This window comes from Peromyscus maniculatus, chromosome 15 (genome assembly GCF_049852395.1).
Source record: "Peromyscus maniculatus bairdii isolate BWxNUB_F1_BW_parent chromosome 15, HU_Pman_BW_mat_3.1, whole genome shotgun sequence".
Lineage (NCBI taxonomy): Eukaryota > Metazoa > Chordata > Mammalia > Rodentia > Cricetidae > Peromyscus > Peromyscus maniculatus.
This window is the reverse complement of record NC_134866.1, coordinates 43,419,975-43,445,243: the sequence shown is the minus strand read 5'-3', so window position 1 is coordinate 43,445,243 and position 25,269 is coordinate 43,419,975. Positions and strand designations below refer to the sequence as shown.

At 46.1% G+C, this 25,269-nt stretch overlaps 1 protein-coding gene and 1 long non-coding RNA gene across 3 annotated transcripts in view; one reads left to right on the top strand and one right to left on the bottom strand.

Moving 5' to 3' along the window:
• Positions 1-374: 374 nt before the first annotated feature.
• LOC121822758 (uncharacterized) lies at positions 375-3,843 on the bottom strand. Its single transcript, XR_006063971.2, has 2 exons — positions 3,452-3,843; positions 375-1,159 (listed from the first exon to the last, which is right to left on the bottom strand). It is a non-coding gene; the product is annotated as an uncharacterized LOC121822758 (long non-coding RNA).
• Positions 3,844-12,728: 8,885 nt separating this feature from the next.
• Positions 12,729-25,269, top strand: part of Ankrd55 (ankyrin repeat domain 55) — a 95,118-nt gene continuing 82,577 nt past the window's right edge. For both annotated transcript variants that reach the window (XM_076551893.1, XM_042261561.2), the window contains exons 1-2: positions 12,729-13,029; positions 13,254-13,419. In XM_076551893.1, coding sequence (XP_076408008.1) covers positions 13,365-13,419 — 55 coding nt within the window. In that variant the 5' untranslated portion in view covers positions 12,729-13,029; positions 13,254-13,364. The remainder of the gene's footprint in view (positions 13,030-13,253; positions 13,420-25,269) is intronic.

Here is a 25,269-nt window from a genome sequence, read left to right as displayed (position 1 = left end):
AACAGAAAAAGAGTTCTCTCGGCACTCTGAAACTGTATTCTGGCACGGCCACCTGTGAAGTACCCTCTTTGTCACCGCGTGAAGGAAACTGAGTCCCCCGACATTATTAAATTTTGATACAGGGGGAGTATCTCTTCAACCAGCTAAACAATAACCTTGTTTTTCACCCTAAAGATGAAATCGTTTTCCTTCGATGATTATTGCTTTAACTCTCCACTCCCCTCTGGATCTGCTTGTAAAATCAAGGTACTTCAGACGCCTCTTTCTTCATGTAGCTTAGAATTCTGTGAATCTTGGGAACTTTTTCATATGACAAGAAGTATTCAGCAGTTAAGAGTCTCCTGAGAGGAGAAGGCAGCCTGGGGCAGAGAGAGAGAGAGAGAGAGAGAGAGAGAGAGAGAGAGAGAGAGAGAGAGAGAGAGAGAGAGAGAGAGAGAGAAAGAAGAGAAGAGAAGAGAAGAGAAGAGAAGAGAAGAGAAGAGAAGAGAAGAGAAGAGAAGAGAAGAGAAGAGAAGAGAAGAGATAAATAGATAATACTGAGAAACACAAGACTAGTTTCAAGACAGCTACGGCTTCTGGTTTCTTCAGAAGCCCACTTTCCTAACTAAAGGGTCAGGTCTGGGTCCAGCATCATTTCATGAGCCCTTTACATCCCTGCCTTTGTCTTTCTGCAGAGAGAAATCCTTCCCAGACTTCTTCTGCAGAAAGACACGTTGGTTAAAGGTTTAGATACCTAGCCTGTTCGGGCTCTCCCGGCATTGGACCGAACCAGGATAACTTCTGTGGTTTCGTAAGTCCAGTGAGTTTCTGAGCAAAGAAACTCGTCTTAATTGAGCATCTACCATTCGCAGAGCAGTACAGAGGCTCAAAGATTTGAGGTGGAGTTCATGAAGCTGAGTTCATTCCCATCACACTACGCTGCTTGGGCTACGCTGTCCCCAAACCACTGAAGACACACACAGTGAAAGCCTTAGGCTTTGTAGAAAAAAATACGATTTGGGTCTGCCTGGTTTTCATAGCCCACCTATCGCAATTAAACACCTAACTCTGAAATAGACCCATCAGATTGGTTGCCTATCGGTGTCGACAGCAGAGCCTCCTTCCAGCAGCCATGGAACCAAGGTCAGGCTGCGGTGAATCAAGAGGAGTCTGGGTGTTTCTGGAAGACGAAAGAACACATCGTTTTTGCTTGCTTTTCCGAGACTCTATTGAGAAAGGAGAGATATATCAATTTAAAGAAATGTTCTGGTTTTTATTTTGATGTTTTTAAGGCTGAAAGATGTGAACACATGCTTAAGCTAGAGGGAAGTTTCTTAAGAAAGAATCAGGATGAAGGTAGAAAAGTAATAGAATAATAGTGGAAGTCACAGTAGTAAATACATGTAAAAATTACTGTAGAAAGCATTTCTCTGAGAACTTGACATGCTTAAGTCAATTTACTTCACTCAAGAACCTTGTGCCCTGGACATGGTGGTGCTTGACTGTTGTCCCAGCACTCAGGAGGTGGAGGCAGAAAGATAACAGGTCGAGGCCAGTTTGATCTACACAGGAGACCCTGTTGGGTAATAGCCTCGTGTCATGAGGAATTGAGTCAGGCTGTCCAGAGCAATAGCTCCTAGTCATAAAGAGTTGCTTGGCCCCAGCCTGACCATTCCACTCTACCTGCAAGAGCAAGATGCCCAGGTATTGAAAGCAACCCTCCACCCCCACCCTGGCTTCCAGCAAGCCACAAAACAACAGCTGCAACTTCCTGGTAGCTACTTAAATGTGTGTGTGTGTGTGTGTGTGTGTGTAGATACATGTTCTCAACCCCACTAAGGCTGTCAATAAAGCAGTTTCAACCTGTTGAGATCAAAGTTGCCTGCCTCTGTGCCTCTCTTTCTTTAAAGACTCCTCCCATTAGAAATAATACCCCCCCCCCAATTAACCTCATGAAAAGACTCTAATATTATTCTGATTATACAGATGAGGAAAGTAAGACAGAGGTCACACAATGTTAAGTCCCAACACTGAAAATAGGACCCAGATAATTCAGAACCCAGATTCTCAACAGTGGGGCACATCAGCCCCTCTGGGGGAAAGCTTTTGAGTAGAATGAGGCACACAAATAATGGCACAGGGTCCTGAAGAAGAAAAGACACACGTTTATCTCTAGCAGAAGGCACTGAAGAAAGTCTAAGGGCAATAAGAGGAAAATGCAGAGGAACAAGGAAGACTATCGGAGGTCACGGACCTTGGATAGTGAGGCTTGTGGAAACTGACAACATGACAACTCCATGAGACGCTTAAGGGTAAGGTTTTAATTGTAGAGATGAGAGAAGGAACAGCCAGGGGCATCTAGAAGGGTCCAGAGTGGAGAGAGAAAGTAGAAGACTGAACATGGCCAGCAGACTGGACCTGGTCATGAGAGAAGCAGGAGCCAAGCCAAGAAGTGTGTGTTGGTGGTGGTGAGGGGGGGCGATGTTGAGAGAGGCAGAATGCAGAAGAGCTGAGAGATGGGGAGGAGGGAGACAGTGAAAGAGGGAGAGAGGGGGAAATGAAGAAGTCAAGACAGGAAGACAAAAAATGGGAGCGTAGCAGGGTTATAAGGAGAATGAGCAGCTGTGGAGAGGGAAGTCTGCGAGCCAAAGAAGTTTAGAGCAGAGGAGGAGGTGAGAAGAGCCAGGGTGCCAACATGGACTCTGAAACATGTAACAGGTGTGGTCCTGAGGGAGCCTGGAGGCCAGCATGTGCCTTGGTGTGCTAATAGGCACCACACGTAGCCTTCTGTCCGTCCTGCCAGTGATAGGGAAAACGGCTCCTTTGGTAGAGAGGAACCAGTTTCCCAAGCTCCTGAGGAATGCTGGCTTCTGTCTAAGTGCCAGAATTTGGGGAAAAGGGAGTTTCCTTTGGACCTGACAAGACTTAAGGTCCTTTATGATCGGGAAAGTAAACCCTGCAGTCAGTACAGACACTCAGAAAGCATTACCTCCCTACTTGCTAGAGCAGCTGGTGTCTTCCAATTAATGTACCAGTTACAACTGTGTAGGCAGATGTGTGAAGGGCCCAGACCAATTTAGCAGCAAGTGTGGGTATTCAGTCCCACCACTTGCAGATCCTGGCATGCCTGCTCCGGTGTGAACTTTTGAAGAAATGGTCCAGCTTTGTTTGGGTATGTCTCTGAGGCTGAATGGTGCGAACATATGTTTACGCCAAGGAGAAGTGGGTCTATCCTGAGACCGCACAGCTTGGGAGTCTGATGCTTCCGGTGGAGGGGCTCAAAGCCAACGGAGCAATGAACCCCAAAGAACTGCGGCTGTGCTCGGTGTTCCTAGGAGACGTGAAAGAGCAAATCACTGACCGGTTCTAGACAGGGTGTGTTAGCCAGGCTTCTCCAGAAGAACAGAATTTACAGAACGAGTCTGTATATCTATGGAGATATATAGAAAGGGGTTTCATGAGAATGACTTACAGGCTGTGGTCCAGTTAGTCCAACAATGGCTGTCTATCAACAGGAGGTACAAAAACCCAGTGGTTGTTCAGTCCGTGAGGCTGGATGTCTCAGCTGCTCTTCAGTACATGCTGGAATCCTGAAGAAGTAGGCTCCGATGCCTGTGAAGGGATGGTCTTGCCAGTAGGGCGAGAGCAAGCAGACAAGAAGAGAGCAAGCTTCCTTCATCCGTGCCCTTTATAAAGACTACCAGCAGAAGGTGTGACCCAGGTTAAAGGTGGATCTTCCCACTTCAAAAATCTAGTTTGGAAGTAGGTCTTCCCACTTGAAAGCATTTAATTAAGAAAAAAATCCCACACAGGTGTGCCCGGTCATTTGGGCTTTAGTTAATTCCAGATGTAGTCAAGTTGACAACCAAGAATACAGATGTAGTCGAGCTAACAACTGGGTTCTGGCAAATGTTCGCACATCCCGCAGCCTCCAGTTTGGAGGCTCAACCACGTCTACTGTTTCTTGAAAAGAATTATTGAAAAGGAAGTGCGTTTAAAACACACAATGCCCAACCATATATTTCAGACCCTAAGTAGAGACACACACACACACACACACACACACACACACACACACCCAGTCTGTAACCACAAGACCCAGCAACTCTACAGGGCAGAGTCTAAGTCCACAGAGTAAGACTTTGTCCCCTTAGCAACTACATCAATCATCGGAGTCCCAGGAGCTTCTCGTCCATGACCCTTAGCAGGCCCCAAATTCACTTCCCTAACTCCACAAGAAACTTTGGAGAGCGAAATTCAATTGCATTCCTTTCAAGGGCTTCCTCTCAAAAAATTAACTGGAGGACAAAATATTGTTCTGGATATTTCAGAGCTGCTGAGAGGATCAGGCGAATATCATGACAGGCCCCTAATGACTCAGTTAAAAACAAGGCCTCAGTCCACAAACAAAGGGCAATCAATCACCAACGCCCCTGACAGTAACAGAGGGGAGAATGGCACATACTAGGCTTGGGCTAACCTCCCTCCCCCGACCCCAGGTACCTCAAGGCAATAACCAAATAAGGACAAGGCCTGGGACTTGTCTATACTTGCCCAAGAATGGAAAGGCTACAGCCTTAGCCCACCCCTGCTAGCCCTAACCAATTAGAAATGTACTAATGTGATTGCCACTTGGGCAAGCCAGTCCTAGGTAGAATGATCTCATTGCTTTTAGAATTCCTTTCGATGTGTATAAAAGAACCTGCAAGCATCTCTTGGGATCACCATTCTTGCCTTTGTGTTATATTCATGGCCCCAGCATGCTGGTACTTTCTCGAGATAGTAAGTGCTCTTGCTGATTGCATCGTGTCAGGTAGTCTTTTGTGGGACTTCTCCAGAACCCTAACACTGCCAAGAAGGGACAGAGTCGGAGAGTGATGTTGCTGGAACCATCCGTCTACACAATGCTAACTTAATTCACACCACAAGACTTCATTTGAACTTGACCAGTCAATACCAAGCTAAACGTAGAAGTAGAGGATGTGTGTCCAAGTTAAACTTCTTACAAACACTTTGGGGGGCGGGGGTGTTCAGCAAATTCACCGTCCACATAGGTCTCCAAATGTGCTTTGGGTTGGGTTTGTTTGTTTTTCTCACATTTGCTTCCTGTGTTCCCCTCAAATCTATTGGCTTGCTGAGGAAGTGCCAACAATCCAGACATAAATGGATGCAAATCCCTAAGGCTTCCATGGGAATCTAATGAAACTTCAGAGAATGAAAAAAATTGAAAACCGATACTATGGTAACAGGAAAAGTCCACCAGCCAGTGTGAACCTAGTTACATCCAACTATCATAACCTTGTTTCCATATTTCATCCAGGTATGGTAGGCTATCCAAAAAAAAATGTATGGGGTGGGGAGGTCATACATGGAAGAGTTAGTCACCAGCTTGTGTCCTGCTGGAAGGTAATGGGATCCTTAGGATGTGAGCCCTGCTGGTTAGAAGTCACATCACTGGGATTCAGCTTTTCCCTTTCTCTTTGTTTCCTGGGGTCCATGAGATGAGCAGCATTCTCTCACACTTTTTCCTGCATCACCCTCGGCCCCCAAACCAAGGCACCAACTGACCATGGATCGAAACCTCTGAAACTATAAGACAGCATAGACCTTTCCTCTTCACTGGTGTCTACATCAGGCATTTTGTCAGCGTCAGAGAGCTGACGAACACACTCAACATTCATTAGAAATATAATTAAAATTATGCTTCATAAACCTCAATGATAAGTTTTAAATAAAGACATGTTGACCCAAGTATTAACCAAATGTTTACCAAAGTGCCAGGTAGCTATTAGCTTTTGTTTACATAAAATTTAAAAGTTTAGCAAAAAAAACAATATTTGCCTGTTACCATAGAATGTAATGCATTCTTATTGTAACCCATGCCTTCTAAAGTTGTGTGTACTTATTAAAGAAGGAACAAGAGATATCACTCTGAAATGTCTGCATCAATAGCTTCAACGTCTTTTCATTCATTCTCAGAAGTTATAGACTTAGAAAAGTTTCCAGAAGAGAACTTCATGTGTTCATTGAAGTTGTAGCTTCGTCTATTAGAAGAGATGGATCTTTCTTGGTAGTGTTGTAAATCATTAACCTACCTAATGAGTTCATTTGAGTCTGCTTTTCATAAACAAGGACAGATGGGTAGATAATTGCCATATCCTTCCAAAACCAGTAACAAATGCACAGGCTTTTTCTTTTCTTTTCTTTTCTTTTTTTAATTGAATAGATAGTCACAAGATTTCTTTAAGACCAATGCAAACTCCACTTTTGTGGTAGCACTTCATGTACATTGTAACAGCCCCAATGGAATGACTATTTCATACTATTTATACTATTTTGTGACTCATTTATAGCTAAAGTAATTGGATCAGGAAACAGCTGACTTCATCAGAGACTTCTGCCCTCAGTTGCATGGCTCTCACACTTAGGCACTATATAGACTCATTCGACACAGCTCATACGTCCTCTACGTGAGAGCATTGCTTGCACTCTGGTTTCATCGGGGTAAAGCATAGGACCTCTGAAAACCTGTGTCAGTTGGCCTGTGGTGGCCACATGGTCAGACTACAGTTCACACACACCAGCACGTCCTAACCCCTCAATTCTCATCCTCTTGTTCACATTGTGAGATTGCAAGGATGACGTCAGAAAGTCCTGTCTGTGGGTTTTTCCAGTGGCCGGTAGTTAATGGGTTTTCATGTCACTTCATCAATGAACGAGACCTCAGCTTAGGTGTGGAAAGCCCTTCAGAGACATTCTGTCACTCACTGAATCTCCCCCGGTTCCCTCTCTGTGTGTGCTACAGAGACATGGGGTAGACAGAGATGCAAAGGCCTGTGTGGAGTTTACCCTCTGGTGGAGAAGTGCCATTTGGGTTTTTGTTTTTTATTTTTAGAGTCTCAAGTATCCCAGACTGATCTTGAATTCACTAGACAGCTAAGAACAGTCTTAAACTCCTGATCCTCCTGTGTCCATCTCCTTAGTGATGAAATTACCGGCAGAGTACCATTTGCTTATCCTCGGAGGCTGGCCCTAAGACAAGGATGCTATTTAGACACAGTTACAGCGATACAACATCGCAGCACACCCTAAATCTCAAACGACAGGTTTATCTCACCGTGGATAAAATCAACTTGAACAAGGTCAGAGGAGACTGGGCACGTTCAGGGTGGAGGGCCGTAGACTCGAGCAAGGTCAAGCTGGTGTGAAAAGCCATAGACAGGACAATAGCTACTGTTTTAAAGTTAGTTTGCCAACTATAAAACATAAGCATCTGAGTAAAGTGATCATGTGTTCATTTTTTAAAGCCTGATCATTTCAATCATTTCTACTTTTAACAAACTTGCTTTGAAACTTGGGTTGACATTGTGAGATAAGTTACAGATTATGTTGTTTATTTCCTCAGGTCTTTAAAGTGTGATGTTTGTACATTCACCCTTTGAAGTGCCAGGTCCTGTGAGCTTGTGAATATGAGGTGTGTGCCCCTCGCCACCGTCAAGACGACTATTGACTATTTCCACAAGCCCTCACGCCCCTGTAGCTCATCCCGCTTTCTGGAAAGCACTCATGAAGTCTCTGTCTGCATGGTTTTTGCCAAGAGTGCTTTATAGAGGGGATCTCAGCATGTGGTCCTTTCTCTCTGGTTTCTTTGACGGCATCATGCACTAACATCCATCCCTTACCAAAGATGTTCGGCTCAATGAAATAAACCAGACTCAGAAAGACAAACAACATATCTCCTCCTCTCATCTACAGGACGTATGTGTATGTGCACGTATGTGAGTCTATGTGTGTATGTATGCATATGTGCATGTGTGAATGTTTGTGTGTGGTGTGTGTGTGCGTGTGTGTGTGCTTGTGCACTATGTGTGTGCGTGTGTAAATGTATGTGTGTATGCATATGTGTGTATACATGTGTGTTCACATGTGCATGTATTTGTATGCACAGGTGTGAATGTGCATGTATATGTTTGCGTATGTGTGTATCTATGTGTGTGTGTGCTTGTGTGTATGTATGCATATGTGCATATGTGTGTCCATGCATGTGTATGGTGTACATGTGCACGCACAAGTGTATGTGTGTGTATGTACAGGTGTGAACATGTGTGTTTTTATGTGTATGTGCATGTGTGAATGTGTGTGTGTGTGCACTCACGTGTATGTGACAGGAAAGGAGAAGGACACTATCTCTGGAAAGAGGAAAGGCATCAAGGGAGGGAAGGAGGTCAAGAGAGAAACAGATGTGACTATGATCAAAGTCCATAATTACACAAATTAAAGCGTCATTACAAAATATATGTTATGATGAAGGTATGCTTAAAAAACAGTACAAAGCAAAATAAACTAACTCTGTGTCCTTTAGAACCTGGGTTGTTCCTCCCATGAAGCACCGAGTTGCTTGGTTGTCCACTGGCTCTATCCCCCACCGCCGGGGTTTGCCTCCTAACACTTCCCTACCTCTCACGGAGCAATTGGTCTTAACTAGGACACTGTCGAATCACAGTTGTTATTGAGGTTGAAGAACTGAGTTTTTAAATTTAATTTTAACTTAAACAGCCATATGTGGCTAGAGAATACTGTATATGACCACACACTATAATAGCACCCAAACACACTTTGAGTGAACAATGGATACACGTTATTCAATCACATTTTAAGAACATGTTGTTCCCCAGTGGTTTGGGAATTTGTAAACCTGGTCCTTCACCCTGGATGGTCTGAGCCACCCTGAACCAGACAGGTATCAATCACAGTGTGGGCAAAAGCTCTGTCTTCCTGGCAGCATTTTCCATTCTAAATTCACAAAGCAGCGTTCTGAGGAAGGAAGTGGCTGGTGCAGAAGTAGAGGACTCTTCTAGGCTGGGTGGTTATGCTCAGGGAAGTCTGTTGGAAGCGGTGACCTCTGAGCTGGAGACCAGGTAAGGCACAGGATAACCAAGTATGTTCAGTACAGGAAAGGGTATGGCATTCCGGAAACAGGAAGGAGACCAGCATGGCCAGGTGCTGGGCACAGAGTGGAAGGGTGCTGAGGAATGAACCGGAGATGAAGAAAAGAGCGGGACTTGCATGGCCACACAGACCATGCGTCCTCTTTTCCTCTCCCGTGTATGGACAAGAGTTGGTGCGCACCACCACAGGCCGTGGGTGGCTGCCATGGTTTGAGTCTGAAGTGTGAACCACATCTTTATAGGGTTGAACCCTAGGTGGTAGATATCACAGGGGGTCATGTGTCCTGGCTGGCTGGAAGGGGTGGGTCATTCAGGAGCGGCCATGAAGGCTTATAGCCTGGTCGTGTTTCCGGTCCTGTTCTCTCTGCTCCCTGATCTGCCACAGTGGAATAAGCTACTATCTCACACTCCCTACACCAGGAGCTCCCAAGCAGCATGCCTGACTCTCTCTATCTTTCCTCACCATGATGGCCTGAAACGGTGAGCCGAAATAAATCCTTCCACCCTTAAGTTGCCAACTGCCAGATACTTTGTTACAGTGACAGGAAAAGTAGCCAATGGGCTGTGAGTATCTGCTTGCCAGGGGAGGGGCTAGTGTGCCAGGAATGCCGGAGAACTTGCAGACTCACAGAAATATTTTTGTGGGTTGCAGTGGGACATTATGCCCTCACTCAAAATGCATCGTAAAATACAAATTTTTAAATATCCAACATTTTTGAAACCTAGAAAGGTGAAAGAATAATAATCACCATGAATTCTCATGGGATATTAGTGAGTGGGGTTCCCATGCAACCGATTATAATGCAGGGCTCCAAAAAGTTGTGCAGTCTGCCCAGGCCACACCTATGGAACAGACTCAAGCCATGTCCCTCCCAACCTACCTGCCTGCCTTTCTTCAGAATGAGCCCACAGCAGCCGCCTTAAAACATGAAAATATCTGTACCTAACACTTTGGTTTGTGTAACGATAAATGCTCACACACAAATGTATTCATTTGGGGAGATTTTATTTTGAGAGTCCTTCTCGGTGTTAATTTTTTGAAGCTGCTATAAGACAATTATCACAAGCATAATGGCTTCCAACAACAACAAAAAACTTACTATTTCACAGTCTAGAAACCAAACATTTGAAGTCACGGTGCTGGCAGAGCCTGACCCCTTCCATAGGTTCAGGAGACAGTGGGTTCCTAATGTCTTCCTCCTCTTCCCTCAGAGTGTCCCTTTGAACAATACCAACCACTGAGGTTGCTTTCAGATCGAGCCCCTTGACTTCATTATAGATGCTAAGGCTCCTTCTCAACAAGGTCATGCTCATGGGCTCTCAGGGGCAGAACATGGGCATCTTTTCATGCACCACAGACCACTGAGCCCACCAGCCACGCCATACAATGGTCTGGATCTCTCCAGGCCATGGGCTGGAGAGTCAGCAGGCTGATGTCAGCTGATGATCTTCTCCCGGGATCACCGCCCTGCAACACCTAGCTCATCTGTCAACGTGTTTCATTCAGCAATGCTGCTGCATCATCCTAGTGGTTCAAGGCAGGAGGCAAACCCAATCCTTGTGGCTCCAGCATGGCCAAGAGCAGAAGTTGCACCCACACGTGGAGCTCATTGGAAGATGCACCTTTCCTGTCTTGCTCACGTGTGTGTGCTCAGTGCCTCTAGCAATGACTGGAGCTCAGCACTCTTGCTGTAGTGGTGAAGGAATGCATGGCCAAGTCGATGCGAGGGAGGGGCATCTAAACCCTTCATGGTTCTCTTCCTAGGGGCTGAGTGGTAGCAATGCCTGCCGGTTCAGTGGACTTAAGCTGCCCCTCCTTGGGTATCTGCTACTATAATTAGCAGTTTTCCTTCACGTACTGATTTATTTGATTGTCAGCTTGATGGGATCTAGAGCCTTAGACACCTAGGATGCAAACAGCTGGCCATGTCTGTAAGGGAGTTTCTACATTGGGTTAATTAAGGTACGAAGACCCACCAATTAATTGTGAGTGGCACCATCCGATGGTCTGGGATAACAGATTGAATAAAGAATCGTTCTCTGCTTCCTGCAGATGCAATGTGGCACATTGCCTCAAACCCTGGCCAGCATGACTTCCCTGCCTTGGTGGACTGTACTCTCAAACTATGAGCCAGATAAACCTTCCCTTCTTAAGTTGCCTTTTTCAAGAATTTTGCCACAGTAACGAGAAAAATAATAAACAGAATCCCCAAGGTTGTGCCACATCATTAATATAAGAGATTGGTGCTGGGAAACTTAAGAAATATGAAATATATTTGAGTACTGGGTATTAAGCATATGTCTGGATGTATTTTAAATTTTTAATTGTATTTCTCTGCATGTGTGTGTGTATGTGTTTGTGGGGGGGGTCACATGTATGTGTGGGTGAACATGTTTGCACATAGATGTGGGAGCCAGAGTTGAAATGGGGTGTCTTCCTTGCTTGCACGCCCCTTTATACGTTGAGGCATAGTCTCTCACTTGAAATCAGAGCTCTCTGATAGTCCAGCCACCCAGCTTGCTCCCCAAATCCTGACTCTACCTTCCCAGCACTGAGATTACAGCCAGACTGCCACGTCCACCCACCATTTATATAGATGCTGGGGATCCAAACTCTAAAATGCTAGAGCAAGAACTTGACCCCACTGAGCTCTCTCTCCAGCCTCTGCTTGTATTTTTAAATCAAATGATGAGGAGTATTTTGAAGGAAGGAGCCCATATGGGAAAGGAGAGTGATTAATGACATTGTTGAGTACTTAATAGTACTACTGAGTAATAGTACTACGACGTACTGATTTTATTAAGTGATTGTGATATCATTCATAGATGAGTGATGACATTGTCACTGGGACGGGAGGCCCTTCAAGTTTTATTTTATGGAAAATAAATAATAGGCACCCAGAAAATATGAGGCAAAAGATAAGAAAGGGGTCCTGCCTACAGAAGAACACAGATAATAGGTTAGATCACTCTGTGTCAAAACAATTGTAAGGGCTAAGAATGCAGTTCAGTGCTAGAGCACTTATTTAGTATATGAAGCCTGGGTTCAGTCCCCAGTAACACACACACACACACACACACACACACACAATGATTAATATAGCCACCCTCAGAGAAAAATGATTTATTTCCTGCATTTATTTCCAAATTCAAATATTTGTTAGTTAAAAAGAAAAAAAAAAGGTTTGTCATTATCAGTGACACATAAAATGCCAGGTGATGTCACAATCCCATCACTGCGGGGGGTGGGGGGGACAGATAGGAGAATCCTGGGGCTTGCTGCCTGCCAGCCTAGTCATGTGGACAAGGCACGGGTTTCAGGGAGAGACTGTATCTGGAAAAACAAAGGTGTCCCCAAAGAGAGATCCCTGAGATTAACCTCTGGTCTATACACGCACATATGCACACATGCACATGTACCCACACCCATGTGCACACACACACAGATACAAAGCCCCAAACACACGTGAAATGTACTCATTTTATAAAAACACAAACAAATGAGCTGTAGAGATGCTTTCACATGGCAGTAAAGAGAGCCATCGAATGCAAAAGAGAGCAAGACTTCCCCACCTCGGGTTCTTGAGACTCGCGGATGAATTTGCCATTTTCTCAGCTGCTTCTCAAAGGTGTCCATTTGGTGACCCGTCCGGTTTCGTGCATAGTGCAGTAACACCCACCCTGGTGACTGCAGACTGTTTTTAGTTGGCGGCACAGAATCTTGAGCCTTGACCTACAACCTCGCAAACACCACTCCCCTCCCACAAGTCTCCTGTGTCAGGAGGAGACCACTGCAGGGAGCCTGGAGAAAAGCAGCGCCAGCGCATAATTGCTCAGCAGGGCACGTGGCCTGCAGCCTCCCGCTACAATATTTACGTCCCATTCCATTGAGAGGGCCCCCTCTCTGCTCACGTGACCCAAATGCAGTTCTCACTGCGCCAAGAACAAACAGCCCGAACGCAGTCTGCGCCGGCGGCTCCGCACATGCTCCGTCTGGCCCCGAGAATCCTCACTCACTCATTGAGGTTTCCATTGGTTTAAAAGCAACCTTCCAGCCGCGGAGGCTCGGAGACCTGCAGCGTCTTCCTGGCCCAGATCCAAGGTAGGCACCCCCACGAGGACGGTTTTATTCTAGGATTTGGACTGTTCTATCTGTTTGGGGGGGAGGGGTGTGTAATACTCACACATGAGTATAGATGATGAATGGAGCTCTGGGAGTAACTCTTCCTCTCCACGGTTTTTAGAAGAAGGGTCTTTTTTTATCTCTTTTCAACGTTGGCCTTGAAGGCAACCTGCAGATCTAATGCACACTTAATTCTCCAACAGGAGTCTCAGCCAGCCATGCTGAAGCTGACTGACGTGTTGGCTGCAGCGCATGAGACGGTGTTTTCTCCTCGCCAGAGCCCTGGGTGTTTTTTGCCGTTCTAATGGTAAACGATGAGACAGGCTACCATGGATTTCAGCACCTCACCTGTGTTCGATCAGCAGAAAGGTAGAATGATGCTTTACTACGTTTTTCGGTGCTGAGTACAACAGACGGGATTTCCAGTTGTAAGGAAAGATGTGAGCGTGTGTGTGTGTGTGTGTGTGTGTGTGTGTGTGTGTGTGTGTGTAAACCTGTTAAGAATGTTCTCCTCTAACTTGATAAGCTTTTAGGAAGAGAAAAAACAAGCATATGGGCTTTCTGTCTTGCTGACATATTCCTAGCCCCATTTTAAAGCTTGGGTTTTAAGGCATACCGGCTAATCTACCTAGTGTCATCTTTATGCTATGTCTTAAAGCATATTAGAAAAAGTGATATCCGAATACATCCCATGCCTCTTTCAGCCTGTAAATCTCGTATTTTGTCACTACAGCCTTCACGAGAGACTGTGGATTCCCCTCCAGGAAAGACATGAACCACAGACAGACCATGCTGACATAATAGCTCATTCAAGGCTGTGCAGTGACTTAATACTGTATTATTTAATTGCGATGACAGAGTATTTTTTTCTTACCCTTCATTTGCATAAAGGAGGTCATCTTCCACAGGAGAAGTAGGCTGTGAAATTAATTCGTCCTAACCGTCATCCGACATGCAGCCGTTCAGTCTGTGTGTGTGATTCTGCATATGCTGTGTGCCTCCACGGATCTGTTGGTCATCTGTGTAATTCTTCTGTGCATGGTGGCGAGGGGGGGGTAGTTTCCACTCTTTAAATCTAACAGACATTTCTACAGCCTTGTTATGAAATAGCTGGCGTCTAACCCCCTCTTTACACCGAGATTCTTCAAGATCCTTTGACGGTGTCTTTCTTTCAACTACAGCATGAAATGGTGGCTTGGGGAAGCCTCATTAGGAAAATCCATTTCTTCTTTTTTTTCCCCAAATGCCGCTGCTTCAGGCCAGTGTTGCCTCCCCTGGATCTATATCGGGCTTCATGAGCAAATGATGTTTGCTCAGTGGGGTTCTCAAATAACTTAGATTTCGGAGGCAGCTGGTCGATAGAGTCTTCTCCAAGTCTTATTTGGGGTGGGAGAGAGAGAGAGAGAGAGAGAGAGAGAGAGAGAGAGAGAGAGAGAGAGAGAGAGAGAGACTTGACAACATCTTGATTCACTTTGAGTCTGGAGACAGGCATTGTAGGGAAGAGCTTTGTCTAGTTCCCCTGACCACCCCCTTTTCCTCCCTGTACATTTTGTTCTACTGATGTCGATCAGTAGATGAGAACTCTGCTTAGAATCAAACTGCTCATTTGCTGGCCAGAGAACAGTGCTGCTGAGCCATGGAACCACACAGACACACAATGGGCTTATTTGGGGGACTATTTTGAGGGAGCAGGGGCTGATTACAGAACAAGTCCTTCAAAATGAAGCCATCTGTTCCAATGTGGTGCTTTCTGTGTGGAGTGAGCTCAGGACATACCTAGGTGCTGGTTTAGAGTCTCTTCATGCAGCATGATTTGTGGGTGCCATTCACAGCAGCTCCTCTACCTGATTTGTCCCATAATATTAACCCTTTCCTTGCTCTCTCTGCCTGTCTCACTCCCATCTCTCTGAAATTAGTACTCATTAAAAATTGTCCCCAAGTCTAAATTGGAAACAGAGGCTCCTACAGTCGCCGCTCTGAATGGCATATCAGTTTAGCGTTGCAACCTTAGCCTGTTACCTAACCTCTCTTGGCTTTCATTTCCTTAGCAGGACAATGATGGGGATGATGTTTATGTAGCAGGATCATTACAAAAATCCAAAATGATACTTAGGGAGCGCTGGCCAGATTACTGAGGTGCCGCGTTCTCAAATCATGGCTGCTGCTGCTGCTCTTGCTGGGTTTAGTACCACCTGATCTTCTCTTGACCTCCTCTTGGCCTCCAGTTTAAAGGTTCCCATCCTCAGTCAGGGCACTCAGTCGCTGCTGGGTGACTAGGTTACATTCCATTTACTGTTCAGAACTGCAGGGGGCCACTCAGAGTAAGTTCTGAGAGACAATGAACTGAAGCAAGGCCCATGTAGTTCTACTACCCCACTGACCCCCCCCCCCTACCTTAAAAGCATGGGAGAGCCCAACAGGTTTTCAAACCTGAATAGATCTCACTATTATGTCATTTAGCAAACGGTGGTAAAAGGACTGGAAAGCTGAGTGTGATCACGTCAGTTTGATATCTGGTATTAAAGTGGGAGTGTGCTTCGATCACTCTGGGCATCGGCCTGGTGTTGCAGTATCTCCAGGAGTGGTACACCTCTTCAGGGGATCTTAAAGAATAAATAAATAAATGAAAATGGGCTGAGTGTGGAACTTGAGGGAAGGATTTTACTACGGATCCTAACAATCAGAGAACAGAGACAAACAGCACCAGATTCACGGGCATATGTGGACAAAGACATTTCTTCTGGAAGAAGCTTACATACATACGTTTTAGAAACTTTCTCTAGGGACATGCAGACAAGTGTTTACCTCCTCCTTATAGACCACCATGGGCTGGGAGAACCAATGAATTTCTTGGATTTGCTTACAGGGCAAAGATGAAGAGTTGCAGGATCATGAGTGACCCCCCCCCCCCCAGAAGCTGCCACACCACCACAAAATATCTCACGCCAACATGGATGATAACTTCTCTATCACTGCATAGATGGAGTCCTCCTTTACTGAACCAACCATAGCCTGTATGTTCTAGTACCTCCCAGGACCCCCAAGACCACATGCAGTTATGGTAGAATTACATACAAATGTCTGGACGTGTGGGAGAGAGTGGACAGCATCTAAGACAAGACTCCAATGATCCCCCCAATCCCTCCTTCCTGAAGGAGTGTTCACAGTCAACAGGCTGCTTCTTGAGGGTCTCCTACAAGCATCCACAGCTGCTCTGATGAAAATGGCAGCTGTTAGGCGCAGAGGATAATGTTCTACAGTGATGTTACACAGCCCACTGGGTCTTGAACTTGGCTGGACAGGAAATAGGCTGAGAGCTGGGGAGGCATTGAAAATGGCGATGCCTGCCTCCCACCTGTGGAGTTTTCAATCAGACGGGTATGGATATGGCTTTGTCCCCACCCCCGGGGTGTTCCAATAGGAAGCAAAGACTGGAAACTGCTCGGTTCATCCCCCTAACATTTCAAGAGGAATAAGTGAGGCACAACAGAGCAGCTCGAGGTAGCTCTTGCAATAACCACAATAATCTGCCTGCTACTAACAGAGAGGACCCAGACCTGGGCGCTCCCTATGCAGGCAACATAGCAATGGTAAGCTTCCAATTCCTCCAGCTCTCTGGCCTGGCAACTGCTGGAGGTAAGCACAGCCCAGAACTCAGCTCGTGGCTGGGCAGAGACTGGGGGAGCCGCATGCAGGGCTCTAAGGAGGGAAAGCTCTATGACTACATTTTTTTTTCTACAAAGTCTTGTCTCAAGCCCCTATAGCCGCCCGAGCCGACGGCTCTCTTTGGCTTCAGTCTCCTCTCTCACGCGCTGTAGATGGTTTTGCAGATCTATGAGGTCTCTGTGGGCTTCAGGACCAGGTTATCTGACTGGCCCAGATTCTGGCTTGCTTTGTCAACTTTAGAGGGAGAAAGGCCAAGTCTGCCAGGCTCCCTGCTCCTGTGTCTTGTGCTTTCTGTTCTCACCATAGCAACAGCTCTGATCCCACGTGTTCCTCCTGGCTGGCTTCCCTCTCGAAGCCCACATGCAAGACAGAAGCGTAGTAAAATGATTTACTACAGAACCCAGAGGTTCCTGCTCCAGTCGACATGCCCCGTAACTGGGGGGAATCTGCATTTCCACCTCTGCCCCAACTTATAGAAAGAAAAGGAATCCCTGGCCTCAGAGAGAATAGGAGACACACTCTCTATGGCCTCCTTCGTTCTAGTTAGTCAGCCCCGGTGTTGGCCACAGTGAGGAGGCCAGGTCCTATTGCAGTTCTGTGGGGAAACGGATCTGATAGGCTGAGTGGGTTGTGTGCAGTCATCTCGGGACTGCAGGCTCCTCACAGGCTGGGTCTCTTGTAGAAGCATTGCGATAAGAATGAGAGGAAGAACCAGTCTTCTGCTCAGGGTAGTACAGTTAACCAGTATCCTTAAGCTACTGTAATGAAGCACCATTCATGGGGCGCTTATGACAATGGAATCTTCTTTCCCACAGTTCTGGAAGAACATATGAAATCAAGATGTCAGCAGGAGCACACTCCTTCTAGAACTTTCAGGGCAGCATCGTCCTTGCCTCTTCCAGTTTCAGGCTGTCATTACTTCCACCTCTGCCTCATTCTCTGTCTATTAGACTGTGTGTACGCATCTCCTCTGTGTATGGAGTCCATGGTGCAAGTCTCCAACTCCTGCTCTAGACAGTACAGAAAAAATATCTCATAATCTGTGACTTAACCCCACTATTTCATATCTAAGGTGTGTGTGTGTGTGTGTGTGTGTGTGTGTGTGTGTGTGTGTGTGTGTATGTGTGTGTCTGTGCACATGCACATGTGCATGCACCACACAGAGCAATAATCGTAGGTTCCAGGAGTTAGGACATGAACACATCTCTAGATCTATGTGAAATGAGACCTCTCAGAAAGCAGATGTGCTGGGCAGTGTTTTGTCAGCCTGACGCAAGCTGGGGTCATCGGGTAAGAGGGAACCTCAGCTAGGAAAATGCCTCCATCAGATCGGCTTATAGCAAGTCTATGGAGGCATTTTCTTAATTGTTGATGTGGGAAGGCCCAGCCCACTGTGGGCAGTGCCATCCCCTAGGCAGGTGGTCCCGGTTGTATAAGAAAGCAGGCTGAGAGCCATAGATAGCAAGCCACTAAGTGGCCTTTCTCCGTGGCCTCTGCTGCATTTCCCACCTCAAGGTTGCTTTGAGCTCCTGCTCTGAATTCCCTTCAGGACGGACTCTGAGCTACAAAGATGACATAAACTCTTCCTTCCTCAAGTTGCTCTTGGTTATGGTGTTCAGACCAATGCTAGACAACCAAACTAGGACCTAAGGCAAAGTCATAACATAACATGGTTTTGGGTAAAAATCCATTCTTATATATGCTATTTGAAAGTTGGCGTGTTAAGAGAGTACATCTCTTTGGTGCCTGCTTTGAACAGGCATTGTGTGTGGATAACACAGTGGGAGGGCTGATGTCTACTGAGCACTCAGCCCCCTGTGCTAAGGACTACACCTAGACCAACTCATAGAATTCTACTATCTGCTGGGCAGTGGTGGCGCATGCCTTTAATCCCAGCACTCGGGAGGCAGAGGCAGGCGGATCTCTGTGAGTTCGAGGCCAGCCTGGTCTCCAAAGCGAGTTCCAGGAAAGGCGCAAAGCTGCACAGAGAAACCCTGTCTCAACCCCCCGCCCCCCCCCCCAAAAAAAAAGAATTCTACTATCTGCTTCTTTCTTTTATTCCCCTTTATCAGCAGAATTCAGAAAGCGTGTGACCTAACCAACACGACCACAGAGTAGAACAGCAAAGCTGGGATTCTAGCCTAAGTCTGTTGCTCTTCAAATCCCTGTCCTTTTTTGCCACAGCATGTTGTTTCATTGGGCAGCCATAAAACCCAACAGGAAAGTTAAGGCATCAACAACAACCAAAAATTACGTCGGCGAACCACTTTGTTTTACAATCAAGCTGTCGATCCCGTGGTATTTTAGATCAACACACAAATGTGCTGACTTCAGCGCTCAGCTTCTCATCTAAAATGGTAATGGCAAACAGAGAAGCTTGCATTTTGCTGAAAAAGCAAAAGTTAAAACTGCAGGGCCACAGTCAGACGCCTCCAGAGGAGGCATAAGCAAATTTGAAAGGATCTGAGGGAGAGAGAAGGAAGGGGAGGCGGAGGAGGCAGTGAAGAGGAGGATTCTTGGGTTCCGTTGGTGGTTTCAGGCTGAAGGACTGAATTGGAGGCTGGTGTTCGGATTGATGACGGTTCAGATGAAAGGGGAGTGCATTGCAAATCACTACCCACAGGATTAGAATCGGAGTCTCTGCTGCCTCTGAGGTGATGCTCAGCCTTGTCCCTCTCTGGCTTAAGGAAGGAGAACAGAGGGAAAGAGGGATGGGAGAAGAATCACTTCACCCAAGTTCTGGGCCACTCAAGACCAAGGCTGCTTCTGCTTCCTTCTCTGTTCTGCCCACTTCTTCCCATCAGCCAGCTCTGGAGACAGGTTATGAGAGACTATCCATCCCGGAGCCGGCCAAGGCCTGTATCTGTTAGGGCCTCAGAAGATCCCACCTCCAGCAACCTGAGCATCCCTCTCCTTCACCCTACTCAGCTCCTTTAATGGGTCACCCCTTAACAAGGCATGATTGGGTGCTGGACACTAGGAGTGTGTTGCTAGGAGCGGCATTCTTCACCACAGGACGGATCTGTTGCTAGGGGTGGGAGTCTGGGAATGGTATCCAGGGACTGAAGAAGCCCCAGCTTGGGTAGCCATGTCTCTGGTATCGACTCTGTTGTTTCTCATGACATCCCCAGATCCGTTTCAGACGTCCGAGCCTCATCTCAGGCAGGACTGAACTGGATTGCCACACTGAGTTCTCCCTCTTCTCTCTTCATCAACTCCACAGTGTTGCTGGACAGAGCATCTCTGTGGGTTACTTCCTGCCTATGGGGTTCCCCTCTTTGGGGCCACCGTTTTTGCCACCTAAAAGAAAAGAAAACCACTACACTTCTAGCTGTTATTTTTGATGAAACCAACCTCTTACCCACCCACCAGATAAGGGCCAAGGTGAGAAGGCAAAGATCTGAGGCAGGGAGGCTGGGGTTGGTGTGAAAAGGGACATGTGGCTGGGCCAGCCACCATCTCGCGGAAAGACTGCTTCCAGCGGTTGTCACATGCTGAGGGTGCTCGGAATTCTCTGAAGGCCTGTGGGGCATTTAGTGCGGTGTCCGCTGATCCTGTTGAGTCTCGAACCTTCGGCGTCTCAGATGTTGATTTGCCTTTTAAAGTCATGAGAATTTCACCCCACGATTAACTCTCTGTTAACAGAGGTGTGTGTGTGTGTGTGTGTGTGTGTGTGTGTGTGTGTGTGTGCGCGCGCGCGTGCATGCGCGCGCGCGTGCGCTCGCATCGTTAAGTATCCTTCATTTATTTCTGTTTGTGAAAATTGAGGCTAGCACTTGGTCATTAGATTGTTCTGTGTCATTGGTTATATTGGGGAAGGAGAAGTCACCGTATTCTGCGCAGGAAGCATTTCCATTTCTAAATGGGCCCTCAGAACATAAAATGTACGCACATAGCAGGCAAGGGCTCTAATCAGTTTTTAGCTTTTTATTTGAAAATAATCTCTTGTGGGGGGGTGATATATGCACACTTGGGGATGTACATAGGGAGGTCAGAAAAAGATATAGGTGTCCTGCTCTATCTCTGTCTGCCGAACTCCCTTGAAAAGAAATCCAAAGCAATACAAGAGTAAGCACAGGCCAACAATGTAGTATTACCTTATCTGGCGAAGAAATTTGTTCTTCATAGCCTCACCCCAGCCTGTTCCCAACTCCTCAGTAGCAAGATGGCTCTCCAGCACTCATGGGTATCAGCTTCCAGAGAGAACCAGTCCAGCCAAGACTGTTAACCCCTATTAACAGTTACAGTAAGCTAGAGCTCCATTTCCTGTCTCAGGCACGCTGGCAAACATCTTCATTCCGAACATCTCCTTTAATCCTTGCCACAGACTCTGAGACAGACTCCGTGTTTGCTCTACCCAGGGTTGCGGGGACTGCCCAAGCCAACAAGACAAGGGCCGAGCAGCCTTGCTAACTCAGGCTGCGTGTCCCGGCACCTTCTCTCTCCTGCCAGTCCACCCCACCGGCCTTTTACTGATAGGGAGCACCAGGAGGCTAAGAAGGCTGGAGTTCTTGACAGAGCGCGATTCTTCCTCTCATCTGCTGCCCCTGGGCTGGACGTCTCTCTGCAGAGAGATGGTCCAAGAGACCTCAGCTCCTAGAGGCAGCCCAAGCTCTTCCGGGGTGAGGTGAAACATTCTCTGTTGGAAGCTGGCCTGTGGAGCAAAGAATGGCCCCAGCATGTGAGCCGGGGAGAGGGGGAGGGGCTCAAAGAGCGAGAGAGAAAGCACTGGAATGTAAAGCATGGAAGCCTGTGGTGGCCCGAAGATTTGCGGGGACAGGGTTTAGCTTCCATCATAGAAGCTTCTGAGTCCCCTCAGCTTCCACCCCCCTCAGCTGCCACCCCACCCCCAGCTTTCCAGCCCCCCTCAACTTCTGAGCCCCCCTCTCAGTTTGTTCTGTATAGCAACAAGTTGACATTTCTCAAGAAGACAGTTCCGAGACCCGGGGTGCTATAAACAAAGGCACATGACACCGCCCCTGGCAAAGAAGAATCTTTTCAACCTGGCCCTTTGCTGGTTGGATGTGGTCCTGTCAATTTCATCACTGAGACCACACCTTCCATCAGAACACACAGCTGTTTTTTAACATCTTGGTTTTTAAATCGGTGAGAGGGGTATCTAAATCCACCTGAGACGGGGCTCTTCGTCTTTGCTTGCGTGAAAACATTGTCCTAGGCTTTGGACATAAGCAGGCTGACTGGTAGGGACCATTGAACACAGGGAGAAACTGAGACGGATGCAAAGGGATCCACTTTCTGCTGGTCCTAGAACAATTTAAAGATGGATCCTAAAACTGTGGTTTCAACACTTGGGTACCATCCAAACTCCTCAGCTTTATATTGCCTTAGTAATTACTGCAGTTTTGAGGCAGACCCTTATTTTTCTAATAATTATAGTTTTATAATATTTGGGTATTTCATAGAAGAAACCTCCTTCAATATTGATTTGTTTTGGTTAAATTAGATATCCTCGCCCACTCTTTTGTTTCTTGTGTTTGTTTCTGTGTGGGGGATGGTAGCACAGTCATGCCCTTTCTATAAATAATAATCACACTTTTAGAGTTGGAAGTTAATTTAATGAGTATATATCCCCACGCTCTCCCTCTTTAATGTGAAGACTGAAACACGGAAGGATGGTCACTGAAGCCACACCGACTACTCCGATTATAAGAGTGCCTCATGCAGTTTAATGTCTGGGCCCCTAGCTCTTTTCACTTTGTAAGCCAAGATGATGTTGCTAAAAAGGTGTGATACAAAGGCTGAATTGATTAATACACTCAGAGTACCTAGAACTGTGTCTGGCCCGTGGGAATTGCTTAGTAAGTGCCACTGTAGTCTGTGGGGACTTAGAAAGATAGGTACAACAATCCCCTTAAGATTTAAGTAATACATACAAGCCCTTGGAGCCACCCCAGCCCATAATGATGACTTGGAAAGTGCTGGTGACTATTACAAATGACTCATCTGTGGTGGTATTGTGTTCCCCAAAATATCGTGCACCCTAATAAACTTATCTGGGGTCAGAGACAGAACAGCCACAATATTAAACATAGAGGTTAGGCAGTGGTAGCACACGCCTTTAATCCTAGCATTCCAGAGGCAGAAATCCATCTGTTCAAGGATACAGCTAAGCATGGCGACTCACGCCTTTAATCCCAGAAAGTGAGGCTTTAATCCCAGGGAGTGATGGTAGAGAGCCGAAAGGTATATAAAGCATGAGGACCAAAAACTAGAAGCATTTGACTGGTTAAGCTTTTGGCTGGTTAAGCTTTTAGGCTTTGAGCAGCACAGTTCAGCTGAGATTCATTCTGGATGAGGATTGAGAAGCTTTCAGTCTGAAGAAACAGGATCAGCTGAGGAATTGGCAAGGTGAGGTAGCTGTGGCTTGTTCTGCTTCTCTAATCTTCCAGCGTTCACCCCAATACCTGGCTCCAGGTTTGTTTAATTAATAAGTCCTTCTAAACAATTCATGCTATACTCATCTAAGGTTATTTGGACAAGCCACCTCCCCAAGTTCAAGCTATCTTCTGCTCTGTAACAGATTCATGACAGAGCACCTCTTTTCAATTGGTAGGTGCCGAAAACCATAGCAGAAGAAAACTAATCTCTCTAGGCCACTGGTAGATCTTAGAATGTTGCTACTGGTCTTACCTCATCACCCTTTGTCTACAGTGGGAGGATGCATATCCGCAAACCAAAGTATCCAATTGGGCTGACTGTGAGATGCATTTTTACTACCGTGAGCCTAAACTCTAACTTGATGACGCTTCTGGGCCCCACAGCTTGTACAACGGTGCAGAATGGGGAACAGGCTGCTCTAAGACAGAATGGAAAGTGGGCATGTGGGGTGTCCATCCCAAACCACAGAAAGGTCAAAGTTCAATGGGTTGTATGGGGTCTTTGCGTGCTGGTGAGAGGGCAATTAGAGACCACAGTGCCAGGGCAGTTACAGGCTGTGGCACCTGTGGGTCAGAGGGTAGAATCTGGGCCTAACAGTCTTCAGCTGAGTTTCACCCATGCCACGTTGGCTAAGTCACCTCCTCACTCTGAATCTGGGTTCCTTCACCCACAAAATGAAGATAATTGCAGCCCCCACTTCCAAAAACGAGCATTAAATGATTAGGTGTATAAAGAGTGCTCATCACAGTACCTGGCCTAGACCAAGCACTACGTGAGGGTTTTTCATAATTGCAAATATTACCGAGACAGCGACAGGGTCCTCAAAAGACCCTGTGAGCCCCGAGGTAGCATGGGGCAGTGGGTGCCCTTGCAGTGACTGGGAGGTGGTCTGCAGGAATACTTGTGAGGTAGTTTTCACTAACATTGGCTTTGCGTTCTGCTGTCTTCAACAGTGCTCCCCAAAAGTTTTAGAATCTCAAAACTGTGCAAGAAACAGCAACAACAAAAGGCTTTACCGTGGAACACCCGTGAGAGCCTGAAATGTGGGTGCGGCGGGCACCGGCTGCATTGCCAAACTCATGCATGATCACTGCAGAGAGGATGGTTCTAAGGGGTCCCTGCTTCCCACGCCACAGTTCCGCAGCAAGGGCTATACGAGGCCCCTCCTCGAAACTGTTGATGATTTAGTATCTGACCAGGTGGCCATTATAAATTAGTGGAGGAGCCGGGCGGTGGTGGCGCACGCCTTTAATCCCAGCACTCGGGAGGCAGAGCCAGGCGGATCTCTGTGAGTTCAAGGCCAGCCTGGGCTACCAAGTGAGCTCCAGGAAAGGCGCAAAGCTACACAGAGAAACCCTGTCTCGAAAAACCAAAAAAAAAAAAAAAAAAAAAAAAAAAAAAAAAAAAAATTAGTGGGGGAAAAGGAATTACCCAATAAGTGACTAGTTGGCTAAAGTCAATTATACAAAAATAAATTTTAAAAAATCACGTCAAGCAAAGTTAAACATTTACAAATAAGTCAGTATAAAGTTCAACAAGGAAGACCTTTGTAATCACAAATACAATGGTAAAAGTTTTCAAATGCAGTATGCATTGATTTTTGACTATATAAATGCTGAAAATCCTGTTCCTAAAACCAAAGAAAAACTTAGCCAAGCCAGACTGAGAACTTGAGTGCAAATGAATGGGTAACCATGGCTGCAGCATTGCTAAGGGATGAAGGGTGAAGATCCCTACTGCGTAGGAAGCTCTTCCGGCAGACTGATGCCTTGAAGTAAAAAGAGGTCAAGTTCAACAGTAGATAGCTAATTCATAAATGTCCACACAGATGAAAACGTCTTAGGAACAATAAAAGAAATGACTGTTAAAAATGATATAGTAGTCTCCTTTCTTTGTAGTATTAATTTATGAAGAGTATTATTAATATGCAGTATCCTTGGGGCTGAGGAAAAAAAGTATTTAAATGTCTAATAATAAGAAAATTATCAAATTAGCTGTTTTAAAGTTCAATCATTCACATTTCAGCCATATTTTTACAAGCAATATTTTGAAATATTTTGACATGGTAACTTGTTTATACTCTGGTATTATATAATCTTGTTTATATGGAAAGCAGAAAAACTCCAAACTATTTTTATTAACATGGTTATACTT